General features: G+C 38.3%; 1 protein-coding gene across 5 annotated transcripts in view; it reads right to left on the bottom strand.

Moving 5' to 3' along the window:
• Nucleotides 1–17,822, bottom strand: part of FAF1 (Fas (TNFRSF6) associated factor 1) — a 356,513-nt gene that overhangs the window by 270,759 nt on the left and 67,932 nt on the right. For all 5 annotated transcript variants that reach the window (XM_014544808.1, XM_005872500.2, XM_014544812.1 and 2 more), the window contains one exon: nt 13,079–13,284. In XM_014544808.1, coding sequence (XP_014400294.1) covers nt 13,079–13,284 — 206 coding nt within the window. The remainder of the gene's footprint in view (nt 1–13,078; nt 13,285–17,822) is intronic.

Below are 17,822 nucleotides of genomic sequence, written 5' to 3'. Positions count from 1 at the left end.
CCCCAGCAGGGACCCCCACACCAATCGGGGGTGTGGCCGGCCTGCAAACCGCCCATGGCCCCTCACCCCAGCCAGCCCCACCCCCCAGCAGGGATCCCCATCCGGGCAGACCGGCCAGCCCCCACCCATGCACCAGGCCTCTATCCTATATAATAAAAGGTTAATATGCAAATTGACCCTAATGGAGAAATAACCAGAACGACTGCTCGACCAGTCACTATTAGGCGCACTGACCACCTCTTGGTCCCTTTCCCCAGTCAGCAGGCTCTGATGCCCAATGGCAAACGGAGAATGAGGGGTGGGTGGTGGGGGATGCAGGTGGTGCAAAGCCAAGGCACCCGCCCCGCCAGTCGCCCCACACACAGAGGGCAACCCGCAGCGGGGGAAGAATCAGTGAGTGGGCAGGAACAGCAGACCTCTCGGTCCCTTCCCCGCCCGTCAGGCTCCAATCGCCCAATGGCAAACGGGGAACCGGGGGTGGGTGACAGGGGACGCAGGCGGCACCAGGCCAGGCCCCCGCCCCGCTGGTCACCCCACACACAGAGGGCAACCCACGGTGGGGCAGGGTTGGCGAGTGGGTGGGAATGGCCAACCTCTCGGTCCCTTCCCCCGGCCATCATGCTCCGATCACCCAATGGAAAATGGGGAACCGGGGGTGGATGGCAGCGGTGGGTGGGGCCAGCTAGGGCAGCCAGGGAAGATGGCCCTGATCACAGGGCAGGCCTAGGGACCATACCCACACAGGAATTTCATGCACCGGCCTCTAGTAAATAATATGATTAACTAATAACAACAAGCATAAACTCTGTTTCATGTACTCACATCTGTAAATCTACTTTTGCCCCATCCTGTATAATATTGTATTAGTACAGCATAATGATTTGATATATGTATATTCTGTGAAATAATTACCATAAGTTTAGTTATCATTAATCACCTCACAGTTATAATTTTTTCTTGTGATGAGAAGATCTACTCTTTTAGCAAATTCCAAATGTACCATACACTGTTGAAAACTACAGTCACCATGACAGTGATGGCGAACCTATGACACGCGTGTCAAAGGTGACACGCGAACTCATTTTTTTGGTTGATTTTTCTTTGTTAAATGGCATTTAAATATATAAAATAAATATCAAAAATATAAGTCTTTGTTTTACTATGGTTGCAAATATCAAAAAATTTCTATATGTAACACGGCACCAGAGTTAAGTTAGGGTTTTTCAAAATGCTGACATGCCGAGCTCAAAAGGTTCGCCATCACTGCTATAGAATATATCCCCATATAGTATGCATTTTAATTTCAACATAACTGTGAAATAGTTAAATGAACTACTAAAGATATTTACCCTGGAGAAATGGGAAATAATATCTGAAGAATTGTCAAAAGGAAAATATAGTTACCTTGTGTAGTCTGTCTCTAAAAGCAGAGTGAGGTAAAAAGAAAAATGGAGCTTACTGATGGCAACACAAAATAAGAAAAAACTAACACATACAATTATACAATTTTTTTTGCATGTGGTTGGTGTATAAAATGTATTTATTTATAAAATTACAAGAGGCCCAGTGCACGAAACTCATGCATGGATAGGGTCCCTAGGCCTGGCTGGCGATCAGGGCCAATCGGGGCCTTCTGGCTCCCTTCCCCGGCTTCTGGTGACCAGCCGGGACCTTCCTTCGTTCCGCACCGCCCCCTGGTGGTCATCACGCGACATAATGAGCAATCGATCTCCTGGTCTCCTGGTGGAACTCCTGAGGGGACACTTTGCAAATTAGATGGATGGATGGATGGATGGATAGATGATAGATAGATAGATAGATAGATAGATAGATGATAGGTAGTCAGTCAAAGTTTTGGCTCCATTGTATGCTCTTGCCTCCTTTGTCAAATATTAATTGAGCATAATGGCTTGGGTCAATTTCTGGGTTCTCTGTTCTGTTCCATTGGTCTATATGTCTGTTCTTGTGCCAGGACCAGGCAGTTTTGAGAACCGTGGCTTTGTAATATAGCTTGATGACTGGTATTGTGATCCATCCGTTGTTCTTCTTTCTCAAGATTGCTGTGACTATTCGAGTTGTTGTTTTTTGATTCCATATAAATTTTTCTAGGTCTGTGAAATATGAGTTGGTATTTTAATGGGGATTGCATTGAATCTGTAGATTGCTTTGGGTAGTATGGACATTTTAATGATGTTGATTCTACCAATCCATGAACACGGTATATACTCTTCCATTTGTTTATGTCTTCCTTTATCTCTTTTTTCAATGTCCTGTAGTTTTCCAAGTAGAGCTCTTTTACCTCCTTAAATTTATTCCTAGGTATCTCAATTTTTTTGGTGCAATGGTAAATGGGATTATTTTTGTTGCTTCTCTTTCTGTGAGTTCATTATTGGTGTATAAAAAAGCCATAGATTTCTCAAGACAGTCTCTTCAATAAACGGTGTTGGGAAAATTGGGCAGATAGATGCAAAAAAATGAAACTAGTTCACCAACTTACACCATACACAAAAATAAACTCAAAATGGTTAAAGGACTTAAATTTAAGACAGGAAACCATAAAAATCTTAGAAGACTCCATAGGCAGCAAAATATCAGACATGTGTTGTAGCAATATCTTTACCGACACAGCTCCTAGGGCAATGGAAAATAAGAAAATAAACAAATGGGACTACATCAAAATAAAAAGCTTCTGCACAGCAAAAGAAACCATCAACAAAACAAGAAAGGCCACTGGATGGGAGAACATATTTTCCAATGTTATATCCGATAAGGGCCTAATCTCCAAAATTTATAGGGAACTCATACATCTTAACAAAAGGAAGATAAACAATCCAATCAAAAATGGGCAATGAACTTATATAGACACTTTTCGAAAGTGGACATACAGAAGGCCACGAGACATGAAAACATGCTCAAAGTCACTAATCATCTAAGAGATGCTGTAAAAGAGAAAGAACTCTTACCATTCCCAACAGCATGGATAGACATGGAGAGCATTATGCTAAGTGAAACAAGCCAGTCGGAGAAAGATAAATATCACATGATCTCACTCATTTGTGGAATTTAATGAACAACATAAATTGATGAACAAAAATAGAGCCAAAGACATATTAGCAGCGACCAGACCATTGAACTTCAGAGGAAAGGCAGGAAAGGGTGGCGGGAAGGGGGTAAGAGATCAACCAAAGGACTTGTATGCATGCATGTAAGCATAACCAATGGACACAGACATTACGGGGGTGAGGGCATATGCTGGGGGTTAGGGGTGGCCGGGGAGAACTCAATGAGGAAAAAAGGAGACAAATGTAATACTATGTAATATTTAAACAACAGAGAATTCTTTTAAAAATTAAGAAAAGAGTTACCATATGACCCAGCAATCTCTCTTCTGGGTATCTACCTTGAAAACATTTATTCACAAAGATATATGCACCCCTATGTTCACTGCAGCACTATTCATGGTGTCCAAGACATGGAGATAATCAAAGTGTCCTTTGATAGATTATAAAGATCAAGGACAAAGAAGATATGGTACATATACACTATGAAATACTATTCAGCCATAAAAAAAAAATGAAATATTGCCATTTGCAGCAACATGGATGTACTTTGAGAATATTATGCTAAGTGAAATAAGTCAGTCAGGAAAAGCTAAGAACCGTAAGATTTTACTCATATGTGGGATGTAAAACTGCAATTCATAGACACAGACAATAGTATGGTGATTACCAGAAAGGAGGGGGGTGGGGACAGTAAAAGGTAAAGGGGGCCAAACATATGGTGATGGAAGATGATTTGATTTTGGGTAGTGGGCACACAATGCAATATACAGATCATGTATCATCGAAATGTACACTTAAAACCTCTATAATCTTATTAACAAATGTCACCCCAACAAATTTAATTAAAAACAAAAAAAAACTGACTAAAACACAGGCTCTGGGTTTGAATTCCAGCTCTACCAATTATTGAATATGCAACTATGGAAGTTACTTAAGCTTTCTGAACCTCAGTGCCTTCATATTCAAAATTAAGTTAAATCACATCATGCATGTAATTAGCATAATTCCTTGGATATAACAGTTACTCAATAAATGCCACCATTGTCCTTGTCAAAAAAAAAAATTATAGTCAGAGTTGATAAATAAAATCACTGCCTTAAATTAATAAGCATACCATTGCTAAAAGTATTTAAGCACCCACTAAGTGACCTTAAGACAAAAATATGGAAAAAACTGCTTAATTCTTGCCGAGTTAAACTAGATAGGTGTTTTTTTATCTTTATTGTTGAGCGTATTACAGATGTCCCTCTTTATATCCCCCCATTGCACCCTCCACCTGGCTCCCCATCCACCCCAGGCCCTCACCACCCTATTGTCTGTGTCCATGGGTAATGCACATCTATATATATAAAAGGTTAATATGCAACATGTCCCCTCAGGAGTTCGACCAGGAGACCAGAGTTCAATCACTCGCTATGACGTGCGCTGACCATGGGGCAGCGCAGAACATGGTGGGGGACCAGCAGCAGCAACAGGGTGCTGAGGGAGCAAGGGAAGGAGGAGGCGGGAAGGCAGGGAGATGGGGGGCACGCAGTGGTGGTGAGCAGGCAGCAAGGGAAGGAGGCGGGGAGGTGGTGACATGGCGGGCAACTAGCGGCGCAGCGGGGTGCTGAAGGAGTGAGAGGAGGAGGTGGAGAGGTAGGGGGAACCACGCAGTGACAGTGTGCAGGCGGCAAGGGAAGGAGGAGGCGGGGAACCTGACTGGCCTTGATTGCCGGCCAGGCCTAGGGACCCTACCCATGCACAAATTTCATGCACCGGGCCTCTAGTATGCATATAAGTTCTTTGGTTAATCTCTTCCTGCCCTCCCACCCCCTTCCCTCTGAGATTCGTCAGTCTGTTCCATGTTTCCAAGTCTCTGATTCTATTTTATTCATCAGTAATTATGTTCATTAGATTATTTATTTTGCTTTTTAGTTTCAATTGTTGACATATATATATTTATTGCCATTTTATTGTTCATATGTTTGATCTATTTTATTTTTCTTCTTCTTCTTAAAAAAGACCCTTCAACATTTCACGTAGTACTGGTTTGGTGGTGATGAACTCCATTAGCTTTTTCTTATCTGTGAAACTCTTCATCATACCTTCAATTCTAAATGATAGCTTTGCTGGGTAATCTTGGTTGTAGGTCCTTGCTTTTCATCACTTTGAATATTTCTTGCCACTCCCTCTGGCCTGCGAAGTTTCCGTTGAGAAATCATCTGACAGTCTTATGGACACTCCCTTGTAGGTAACTGTTTTTCTCTTGCTGCTTTTATGATTCTTTGTCTTTAATCTTTGGCATTTTAATTATGATGTAACTTGGTGTGTGCCTCATTAGGTTCATGTTGTTTGGGATTCTTTGTGTTTCTTGGATTTGTTATTGTATCTCTTTCACCAGGTAGGGGAAGTTTTCTATCATTATTTTTTCACATACGTTTTCAGTTTCTTCTCCTTCGGGGACCCCATAATGTGAATGTTGATACTCTTGAAGCTGTCCCAGAGGCTCCTTACACTATCTTCATATTTTTGGGTTCATTTTTGTTTTTCCTGTGCTGATTGGGTGTTTTTTGATTCCACAACACTAATTTGATTTTCGGCATCCTCTGCACTACTCTTGATTCCCTGTAAATTATCCTTCATTTATGACTAGTCCTTTTTTATGTCGTTGATGAGCAAAGTTCCTTGAAGTTCTCACAAAGTTCCTTGAGTATCCTTATACTCTTTATCTGGTATGTTGCTTGCTCCCATTCATTTAGTTCTTTTTCTAGAGATTTCTATTTTTTATTAAGTTATTACATATGTGTCCTTATCCCCACATTACCCCCTATCCCCCCACTCATGCCCTCACCCCCCTGTTGTCCGTGTCCACTGGTTAGGCTTATATGCTTGCATATAAGTCCTTTGGTTGATCTCTCCCCTTACTTGTTCTTTCATTTGTGACATGTTTCTTTGTCTCACATTGTGGTTGCTTCTCTGTGTTTGGTTCTATGCATTAGGTGGAGCTGCTATGTCTCCTGGAATTGGTAGAGTGGCTTTGTGTAGTAGGTGTCCAGTAGGGCCCAGTGGCTCAGCTTCCCCAGTCACCTGAGCTGAGCACTACAGGTGCACCCCTCTGTGAGCTGTATGCACTATCCTGTTGTAGTTGAGCCTTGATTGCTGTTGGTGTTACTCGGAGGGATTGACCACCAGGCCTACTGGCTGTGTGTACCAGCTGCAACTACAGCAGAAGAACTGTAGTGCAGGAGATACCCCTATGGAGTAGGACTCGCTTCAATGGGGCTTTGGTGCTCACTGGGTTCGCCCCTTGAGTGTGTTACTCATGGATGTGCTAGGGTTGTAAATTGACATGGTCTGAAGCTGACCTCCGGGTGCACTGGCTCTGGAGCCTTCTGGGAGGTGTAAAGTCAGCTACTGCCTGTGCCCTGCCTGGGGCCATAAGGCATGAGCTACAGACCAATTTGCAGATGGCTCTTACTTGTGATGGGCTTGGAGGTGCCTAGGAGAAGCCAAGCTGTGAATCTTGTGAAGCTGCTGCTAGTGCCAGGCCTGGGGCCACTTATGGAGAGGTATGGAGCCAATTGCTGCTTGTTTGGGAGATTTTAGGAAAGTCTGAAGCCTGAGCCAGGACAGGGCATTCATATGGAAAAGCCACAGCAAACAGCTTGGTTAGGACTGCAAATTGGGTCAGACAGGGTTTCAGGAAGTCACCAGGGCAGGGGACTACCAAGCTATCCCTCTTGATGAAAAACACACCAGAGATTTCAGACTAACCCATTCCATGCCTTCGCCCCTCCTACAGTCTCAATGTGGCTTCTTCCTTAATTCACTAGTTGTAGGGCTTCCATTCAGATAGATTTCAGGAGGTTCTGATGATGGTTGTTCTGTATTTTCATTGTAATTTTGATGTGGTTGTGGAAGGAAGCAAGTGTCGCATTTACCTATATTGCCATCTTGACCCTCCTCCTAGACTAGTAGGTTTTACAAATCCCTCCAAACCCATTAATCTCCATGAACCAAGAAGTCATTGATTCTCTTGTGTCAGTTTTCACATCTAGAAAACAGGGATAAAGGTTCTGGCTATCTCAAGGCAATGTGAAAATAAGTATGTCAATGAGTATAAAAGGGCAGAGGCAGGGACTAAGGCAGAGTAAGAGGAGGGAAGGGAGGCATGAATCTGTCTCTAGCGAAAAAGGAGAGATTCTATTTCAGTTAACTTTGAACTAAATGAAAAGTATAACCCCAAATATATGCTCAATGCTGCATATTCCCCATCAATCCTCCAGACACACCATTATCATTCCTTTCTCTGTGCTTTTCCTTGCCTAGAATAAACTTCCCCTCACTTTGTCCGCATGACATATTTCAACTTATATTTCTTTCATAGCTTAGTCCTTTTCTGAAATTTTTCCAGAGCACCCCACAACTCTAATTATTCCCTTCCCATAAAATTGAATTACTTCTTTTTCAATATCCTCATAGCACCTTGTGTGTACTTCCATAATAGAAATTGTTTCATTGGAAAGATTATGAGTTCTAGACTCAGTTTAAGGCTGAATTTGTGGTTCAGAAATTCTGTTTATTCATCTTTGAAACAGGGATAATAATGTCTGCCTCACAGTTGCTGTATGCAATGTATAGAAACTGAGAGCTGTATAGGAACAGTGAGCATAGTGATTGCTATATAGGGGTAATATGAGTATGTATGTGTGAATGAATGAGTGAATGAACAGATAAATGCCCTTTATTTCCATGTATTCTTCCCACCTCCTATCCAAATATAGACCATGGATTCCTCTGAGATAAGGACTATCTTATTTATGTATACTCCAAGAACTTAGCATAATTTTAACGCCAAAGTAATAAACAAATATTTATAATAAAATGACCTATCTGATTTTTTCAAAAGTCTTTGGAATTTACTTCCTTATTTTCCGCAGTGCTGCTAAATGTGAGCTCTTGTGTTATTTACTATTATAGCCATTACTATATATGTTCTTTAAAAAAAAAACTATTTTAGAACATTTCAAAGAAAGAATCAAAAATTATAGGGAAGTATCAAAGAAAGAAGAGTCTAAAGATGAATGGCAGGAAGTATAGATGTCAAAAAACATAAATCAAGGTTCTGATCTTCACTGCCTTGCTTTAAATATAAGACAACAAAGGTGACATGAGAGATAAAAGTAGTTGAAAGAACATTAACTTTAAAGGCCTTCTATAAAACAGCAATATTAAACTATAAATAAAACTGATAATAGGGAATTAAGAATGAGAAAAGGGCAAAATACTCATTGCTCTTTCTATACTTCTCTATTTTAAAAAAGTTTTACTCAAAGTACATATTTTAAAATGTAAAGCTAGAGTAAAGAAACATTTCTAATATATAAATAAAAATAAACTATACCCATTAAGACCACAGTTTGAGATGATGCTTATTTAGATTTTTTAATGATTTTAAATATAATCTGGGGAGTACATAATTGTTGGCATAGAGTCAATAGACACTTATAAATGAACCAAAGAACAATGTTACTAATGCACATTTGCTGTCTTTCCTCCCCAAAAATACAAGCTATGATTGTCTTTTCATACTCCCAACATCTGTACAAGGCAGAATAAGATTCTTGCTCTTTCCTTCTTTTCACATGTACTGATAGCAAAAACCAACCTCTTATATTTTGCTTACGACTCATAAAGAGTTGCTAGGCACAGAAGGTTTAAGGCATGTGCTAAAAATTACAGTTAATCTAAGTTACAGAGTCTAGCCCTAACCGGTTTGGCACAGTGGATAGAGCGTCAGCCTGTGGACTCAAGGGCCCCAGGTTCGATTCCGGTCAAGGGCATGTACCTTGGTTGCGGGCACATCCCCAGTGGGGAGTGGAGGAGGCAGCTGATCGATGTTTCTCTCTCATCGATGTTTCTAACTCTCTATCCCTCTCCCTTCCTCTCTGTAAAAAATCAATAAAATATATTAAAATAAAAATAACAATCATCATTCTCCCCTTTTAAAAAACAAACAAAAACAGAAACTAAGTTTACAGATTCAAGACAAAAATTCATTTGAAATATCCTGAACTATTTTTTCAAGCTCAAAATGCACTTGCTAAATTAAATGTCTTAACTATTTCCACACTCAATATATATTGATTCTTTTAAACCAGCGGTTCTCAGTCTATGGGTCGCAACCCCTTTGGGGGTCGAACGACCCTTCCACAGGGGTCGCCTAAGACCATCGGAAAACACATATATAATTACATATTGTTTTTGTGATTAATCACTATGCTTTAATTATGTTTAATTTGTAACAATGAAATTGGGGGTCACCACAACATGAGGAACTGTATTAAAGGGTCGCAGCATTAGGAAGGTTGAGAACCACTGTTTTAAACTAAAATGTATCCAATATAATAAAGGTAGTTTTCAGAAATTAGATTAAAAACAGAAAGGACAAAAAAAATAAGGCAAATGGTTCAACTAATAACAGACCTATTTTTCTGCTGTATTCCAGAAATGAAACTAAGGCTATGCTAAGTGAGCCCAGCCAAAGTTTGCTGACAGCACTGATTCAACTAACTTTATTGGACAAATACTTGTTTGTTAGGTTAAATCCAATTCACTGCTAGATCTTATAGTTATAATACACAATAATTCCTACCCTCAATATCACACTACTTCACACAAAATAGTAATTTCATAGAAAAACCAATAATTTAAAAAAATGTTTTTAATTTATTCAAGATATTTTTTTAAATAGAAGTATATTATAATAAAATGAAACTGCAGCAACAACAGAACACTAAAAACATTAACAGACCAATACAATTGCCACTAGGTGTCACTCTGATATAAAGTTCTTAGCTGTCTTTAGGCTTGCTTTTATACTTGGTCTTTTCCTAGTCTTTCCAATAACATAGAAAACTGCATTTTCTTTATAGCATCTTTTTGCATTTTTACATTGACACATATACAGAAAAATTAGTATTTATCCAGTTCTTTAAATAACAGTAAGATGAACTATATCTAAAAACTAACAATTATATTACAGGTCACAAAAACTATAATATTTTTTAAATTTCCTATGGCAGATGAATTAATGTACATATAAATATATACATATACTCATTTATTGAGCCATTTAATTTCTCAACAGGTACTGCTTGGTGCCAAACACTGTGCTTAGAGAGAGAATTTGTAGAAGAATAAGACCTGGTCTTTAAAAAGAGAAACCTGAAACATAAAGAAAGAGTAAGATATTTTAAAATCCATTTTAAAAGTCTCTATTACTTTTTATGGAATCATAGGAGACAAACCAACTAAACTATGTCCATGGAAGTCAAGAAAGGCTCCATAAGGGGAAAAATTTACATGAGATAATCAAAGATGACTATTGGTTTTCTAAAAAACTAAAACAGGAAAGGACAAATGAAATAGAATATAGGAAACAGGGAAATCACTGAAAAATATATAGGAAGATTTATTCTCTAGAAAGATCACTATAGGGAAATTATGTAAAATACAGACAAGTCTACACAATGGGGAAAAGATAGTCTCTTTTAATAAATCATGCAGGGAAAACTGGGTATCTACACGCAAAAGAATAAGGTTGGACCTTTACCTTATACTATACACAAAAATTAACTCAAATTAAATACTTAAATGTATGCTCTGAAACTATATAATTCCTAGAAAAAAACTCCATAGCACTGGTCTTGGGAATGATTTATTGGATATGACATCAGAAGCATAGACAACAAAGGTATCATACTAAGTGAGATTACCAAAAATCTTCTCTAAAGCAAAGGAAACAATCAACAGAGTGAAAAGGTAACATTCAGAACAGGAGAAAAAATGTGCAAACCATATATGTGACAGAAGTTAAGATCCAAAATACATAAAGAAGTCCTACAGTTCAATAGCAAAAAAGTAAACAGCACAATTTAAAAATGGGCAAGGGACCTGAACAGACATTTCTCCAAAGAAGACATACAAATGACCAACAGGTATGTGAAAAAATGCTCAACATTACCAATTATCGTGAAAATCCAAACCAAAACCAAAATGAGATATCATCTTCTACCTCATAAGATGGCCATAATATTTAAAAACAAAACAATAACAATTAAAAACTAAAAACCGAAAAACAGCAGTGTTTGCAAGGATGAAAAGTTGGAATCCCTGAGCACTATTGGTGGGAATGCAAAATGAAGCAGCTACTATGAAAAAAGAGTACAGAAGTTCTTTAAAAAATTAAAAATAGAACTAACATGATCCAGCAATTCCAATTCTGGGAATTTATCCAAAATAATGGAAAGAGGGGACTTAAAAGAGATATGCAATTACATGTTCACTACAGAATTATTCACAATAGCCAAGAGGTGGAAACAACCTGTCCATCAACAGATGAATGAATGAAGAAAATGTGACATATACATACAATGGACTATCATTCAGCCTTTAAAAAAGGAGGAAATCCCATAATATACTACAATACAAATAAACCTTGAGGATATCATACTAAGTGAAATAAGCCAGACATAGAAGGACAAATACTGTATGATTTCATTTATATGAGGCAGTTAAAGTGATCAAACTTATAGAAACAGAATGTAGAATGATCATTGCCAAAGGCTGGCCAAAGAGGAAAATGGAAAGTTGTTGTTCAGTGTATACAATGTTTCAGTTATACAAAGTTCTACAGATCTGCTGTACAACAATGTGTACATAGTTCACAAAACTATCCTGCACACTTAAAATTTTGTTAAGAACTTAAATCTCATGTTATGTGGGGGGGGTTTTTAACCACAATTTTTTAAAAATATATTTTATTGATTTTTTACACAGAGGAAGGGAGAAGGATAGAGAGTTAGAAACATCGATGAGAGAGAAACACCGATCAGCTGCCTCCTGCACACTCCCCACTAGGGATGTGCCCGCAACCAAGGTACATGCCCTTGACCGGAATCGAACCTGGGACCCTTGAGTCCGCAGGCCGACGCTGTATCCACTGAGCCAAACCAGTTAGGGCTTTAACCACAATTTTTTAACGGAATGTATAAGAGAATAATTGAGGGCACAGGGATGGGCATGGGAAGAAATGGCTGGACTAGGAGAGGAATCTAGGCATAAGAAGGAACAAGTACATAGGTCCTGAACCTATTAAAAAAACTGAGTAAGTCCATTACAACTTAGACATAGTGAGCTATAAAGAGAGTGATAACAGATGAAAACTAGAAATGTAGCAGGGACTTACAGCCCTGTTAAAAGATTTGAATTTTTAAAAACAATGGAAAGTTTTTAAATGGCTTTAAGTAAAGGATAACAATCTGATTCATGTTTGGGAATGATCATACTTTTAACAGCCTTGCTTTTCTCTGTAATAAATTAATAAAATTAGGAAAGAATCTCTTCAAAAAGGAACAAAGACAAAATTTCAGAAATATCTGGTATTTAGATTTAAGGCAAAACTATATTAAAATAGAAATTAATATAACTTCTGGTTCTACAATGAATATGTTTCAAATAATCTAAACTAAACATGAGTTCAACATAGCTTCTCTACAGATGGCAGGCATACACTCTGAGTTTCCTTTGAAAGAATAGTACTGAAGTATTTATCCAGCTGGCAGAGAGAAGGAGTGATAAAAATATGTCTTATTTCTTCTCTCATAGTATGAAAAGTAAAGTGAACTTCAGCTATAAAGTCCTATATTCATTGTACCTAATAATTATGGCATTTCTTAAACTCCTAGATGTTTGATTTGCACCTGTGCTAAAACAGCATCATATATGTGGAACAAAAAAATTATTCTCAAATTCACCTCAATCTCAACACAGTATTTAAAAACAGAGCACAATAATCTGTATGAGAAAAATGATTGCGTTTCATTGGCAAACAGACTATTCTTCCCTTCCCATCCCATCCCATTCGCTTTTTGTTCTCCTTGTTGGCAGTCAACTCAGAAAAATTATATAAACTGAATGTTTACCTACTGTACTATTAACTTATGAAGGCTTTGTGATAGGGAAAACCTTACCAACAGTACAGCTGTCTTCAAGTACCACATCAACATTTCTGTCTCTGTATTCAACCCTGAAGTCCAGCATCCGAGGTTGTCTTTCTACAATTTGCCTAGATGGCATTACAGGTCGAAATGCCGAGGAGGAAGAGGGAGCAGGAGCTGGAGCTGGGTGACTTGCTGGGTCAAATGCAGGTCCTGATATAGTTTCACTTCCATAGTCACTGAAATATTAACATTAAAAAAGGATTATCATCAACCAAATCATTACGAATTATCACTAAGAACCTGCTCCATACTTGTTTTCTGTTCTTCCTATCAAATTTACCTACCTATACATCCACACCTAACCTTAAGTTCTACTTCCTCCACAAAATCTTTCCAAATGACTGAAGACTACATTGTTCTCTGTCCCATCCTCTTTTTTCTGTCTATCAGCAGTATCATACATAGCATTTCAATTAGATTTTTGCCTTCTGTTGTTATGATGTTGGTAAAACATTATTTTAAACTCTGAATTAAGAACAGTATCTTTACTCACTCTCAAATAATCATTATTTGATTAACTCTACTTTTCACAAAAACTATTTCAAAACTTCACCTTCCTTAACCCTCCATTCTCCCCATCTCACTCCTCGGTCATAAAAGATATTTTTTCCTACTTTGCAGAGAAAACAGATGCCATCAAGAGAAAATTCCCTTAAACTTTTAAAAATCAAATCTATAAACTAACCCACATATGCACACTCTTTCTCTCTTCTTATAAAATAGAAGAAGACATTGTTCTATCTATGCAAAATCTAAAACCATCTTCTCGTTAGCTTAACATTATGGATTATTATCCCTTCCTTTCCAGTATCTTCAACATCTCCTTATCTTGGATTCTTCTCAAAAACATTTAAATATGTTCCAATATTTCCCTTCTTAAAAAATAAAAATAAAATCCTGGTTCTAAGAAAAGTATTATATTTGTAAGGATTAAATCAGATAATGTGCATGAGAGCTTACACAATGCCTGGTACCTAGTAAGATCTCAAACTCAATATTATCCAAAGTTGTAACTCATTAATGATCCTTCTCCAATATTACTCATATCAGCTTCCCAAGCCAGAAACCTCCAACATTACTTTGACCCTTTCTTCTCTCTCAACTCCCACATCTAACTAGTCCTTTCAATGTTACCTCTTAAATATCTTTTAGATAAGTCATCCATCCTCCCCCTCTGAAGCTGCCACCCTCCTCTAAGCCACAATCACTTTTTATATTGACTAATGCAAAACTGTCCTAACTAATCTCCCCTGCATGTCACTCCATATCACTAGACTGAAGTTAAAGACAGAAATCTCTTCATATCATTTTCTTCAATACTCCCTCTGCGCTTCACTTAAATAATTAAAGTGGCATACAAGGTCCTGTTTGATCTGAACCTATCTACCTTCCCAGTCTTATCTTCTGCTATACTACCTCCATCTCTCTACGCTACTAGCTACAACAGCCTTTCATTTCTTCTGTCTCACCTTGATTGTGTTTGATTGGCAAATACAGACTATTCTTTCCTTCCCATCCCATCCCATCCCATCCCCAAATACCATGTTTTTTCTAGCTAATTGTATTTATCCTTCATATCTCAGATTGAATGTTTATTAATTCGGAACATATTTTACTACCTCAGGCTAGTTCACATTCCTCACCACTATCAATAACTATGTATTTAGTTGTATAATTAATCATTTGACATTTAAATCCCCACTAGAATGTAAGCTCCACAAGGGTGAAGCTGACATTGGTATTGTATCCTTTGCACTGTGCTCAAGATTTTATATATAGAAGGTACTCAAATATTTGACAAACTAATGAGGAATAACAATCAAAGAATTTGGTTTTTCTCTGACTTAATTTAGCATATACTGTCACTTTTTTGTTCTTACTGGGAAAAGCAGAAATGAAGGGAACATATGTATCGCTTCCATCGAAACATCATTATCACAACCAGAACTACAAGCTCAGTCTAAAACATTTTTCTTCTCACCCAGAATTTAAGGAAAAGCAATAAGGTGGAAACCAGAATAGAAACAACAAAAAGAATGACCAAAACATGCCAAGTTAAGCACTGTTCATACAATTAAGCAGGAGAAAATATTTACATTTACTTCACAATATTGCTTTAATCAGTGTTTACCAAATTATAGATTATATAACTGATTTAGTGAATGGTGATATGTCTCTTTAGAATACAATACAATACAATACAATACAATACAATACAATACAATACAATACAATAGAAATTATAAGGATGTGTCACTTAATACTTAGGACCAAATATTGTTTCATCAAACTTTTTATTCTGGTACATATTTGCACATGTGTATTTAGATTCCAAGTATTCCTCATTGTAGGTCACAGTCCAAAAAGTCTGAAAGTGACTAGCTTAGATCTCACCAGATTCAGATACTATAGCAATCATTGATCCACAGACAAAAATCTACCCCTTCTCCCAGTGGTTAGATTCAAGGAAAGTAACCTTGGAAGAAAGATATGGGAACAGAGAAAATGTCCAAAGCAAGAAAGAATGTCACTGTTGGAATCCAAAATGAGCTCCTAAGTACCTATAACTAAAATCTGTGCAATGATGATACTTCACATCTCTAAACTTTGTCACAACTTCTCAGAAATCAAAAAAACAGCTAAAGTTAGTAGGCTGTCATTGACTTGTTTCTTAATTAACTCCAAATTCACCATTCTATAGTCTATTCTGTGATGCTGGAGATAGGATTCTGCAAAATTATATACAAGGTGGAGCAAAAGTAGGTTTACAGTTGTGAGTACGCAAAACACAGTTTATTCTTGTACTATTATTTATTAACTACTAGAGGCCCGGTGCCGAAATTTGTGCACTGGAGTGGGGGGAGAGGGTCCCTCAGTCCGTCCTGCGCCCTCTTGCAGTCCAGGAGCCCTCGGGGGATGTCTGACTGCAGCAGAGGCTGGAGAGTTTCCCGCCACCACAGTTGCACTGACCAGCGGTGAGCCCGGCTTCTGGCTGAGCGGTGTTCCCCCTGTGGGAGCACACTGACCAACAGGGGCAGCTTCTGCGTTGAGCATCTGCCCCCGGTGGTCAGTGCATGTCATAGTGACCAGTTGTTCCACCGTTCGGTCCATTTGCATATTAGCTTTTTATTACATAGGATTGTATTCTTTTCCATACAAATAACTATAAACCTACTTTTGCCCCACCCTATATTTCCCTTTGGCAAATTGTTTCCTGACAGATTCTGCCAATAGGGAACTCTAAATAAAGATTAGTAATTAGGAAGAGAGGGGGAACAACTACCTTCTTCCTGTTGCATGCATTTCAATCTGTTTAACCCTCAGCTTCGTCTCCTGCTTTTCTTCAGCACTCTTATAACCAACTTCTTGACATCTCCTCAGAGATACCAATAGTAGCTGGGCAGTATGCACTGCAGAGGTCAAATCCTCAGCGCCAAGGACTTCCTTTGAGCTTCAAAATTCTGTTAATCCCTTCGTCCCCAGATCTAAGCTGGTAACTTCTGAAGCACTTATTATATCCATGTTACTTCAGTTTTACTTTTACTGCTCTTTTAGTCTTCTGTGCCTATTTCACCAATACTTCATTAAAATCCTTCTGTTGAAATACCCTAGTGTGGTTTCATTTTCTTGCTAATGGAAGTGTCCCAGGAAACATAGGATTCAGGTCCTTGACCTTCAATGTACTGCTGAGCACCTTGCCAATGGACAATGGGATACCATAACAGGCACAATAATTAATTAAATTATCACTTATAGTTAATTATGGTCACATGCCTTTGAAACAAGTGCCTAAGGGGAACAAATGATGATTTGACTTGACCATTAAGGTGGTAATAATGACAACAAGGATTGTGGGCTGGCTGCTTCTGACTCTAATGGAGAGCCTACAGAAGAAAATGGCATATTTAGGGGTTTTAACTTTCACTTCAAGTCATGATAAGAAAGTTACAGAGTTTCTGAAGTGGCCCTTTAAAAAGTTTCTGCCCTAGCCAGTTTGGCTCAGTGGAAGGGTCCCAGGTTTGATTCTGGTGGCAGGGTCAGTCCCACCCCAATCAGGGTTGGGGCCCATGTGGGAGGGCAACCAATCAATGTGTCTCTCTCACATTGATGTTTCTCTCTCAGTGTCTCTCCCTGCCTCTTCCACTCTGTCTAAAAATCAATGGAAAAATATCATCAGGTGAGGATTAACAAAACAAACAAAAAAGTTTCTTATTTCTGTAATCACATGTATGATCCTGCTGAGAACTAGACCCAAATTTTAATTTTGCAGCTTGCATAATTACAATGAAAGTTGAATATACAATTTCTAAGTCTCTTTTGTAAAAGTTAAGGCACTGTTTTGGAAGGAGTGGGACCCTAAGATGTGAAATGGGGATACCTGAGTGCACTCGAATGGTTAGAATATTGAATCCCTGGAGTCTCTCTGAATTTCTTTTGTAAGCAGAAACAGCTCCTCCTCCCATGAGTGAAAAGGTTAGCCCACCTCTTGACTGAAAACTGTCAATACCCTTACCTGCGACACTTGCCTTGAAATGGATACCTACTCTCAAAACTCACCCCCACCATTCCTTATTGCCTCCAAAATGAGATCTAGGCATGCTCCAAGAAAACAAGTACAATGTCTTAACTGAGAGAAGAAAGCTTATATCCAAAAATAATTATAAGATTTTTCATAAATTACATCCACAAAAACCTAGGGATTAGGTATAAATTT

The sequence above is a fragment of the Myotis brandtii genome, unplaced genomic scaffold (genome assembly GCF_000412655.1).
Source record: "Myotis brandtii unplaced genomic scaffold, ASM41265v1 scaffold382, whole genome shotgun sequence".
Classification (NCBI taxonomy): Eukaryota; Metazoa; Chordata; class Mammalia; order Chiroptera; family Vespertilionidae; genus Myotis; species Myotis brandtii.
This window is presented reverse-complemented; position numbering and strand designations above follow the sequence as displayed.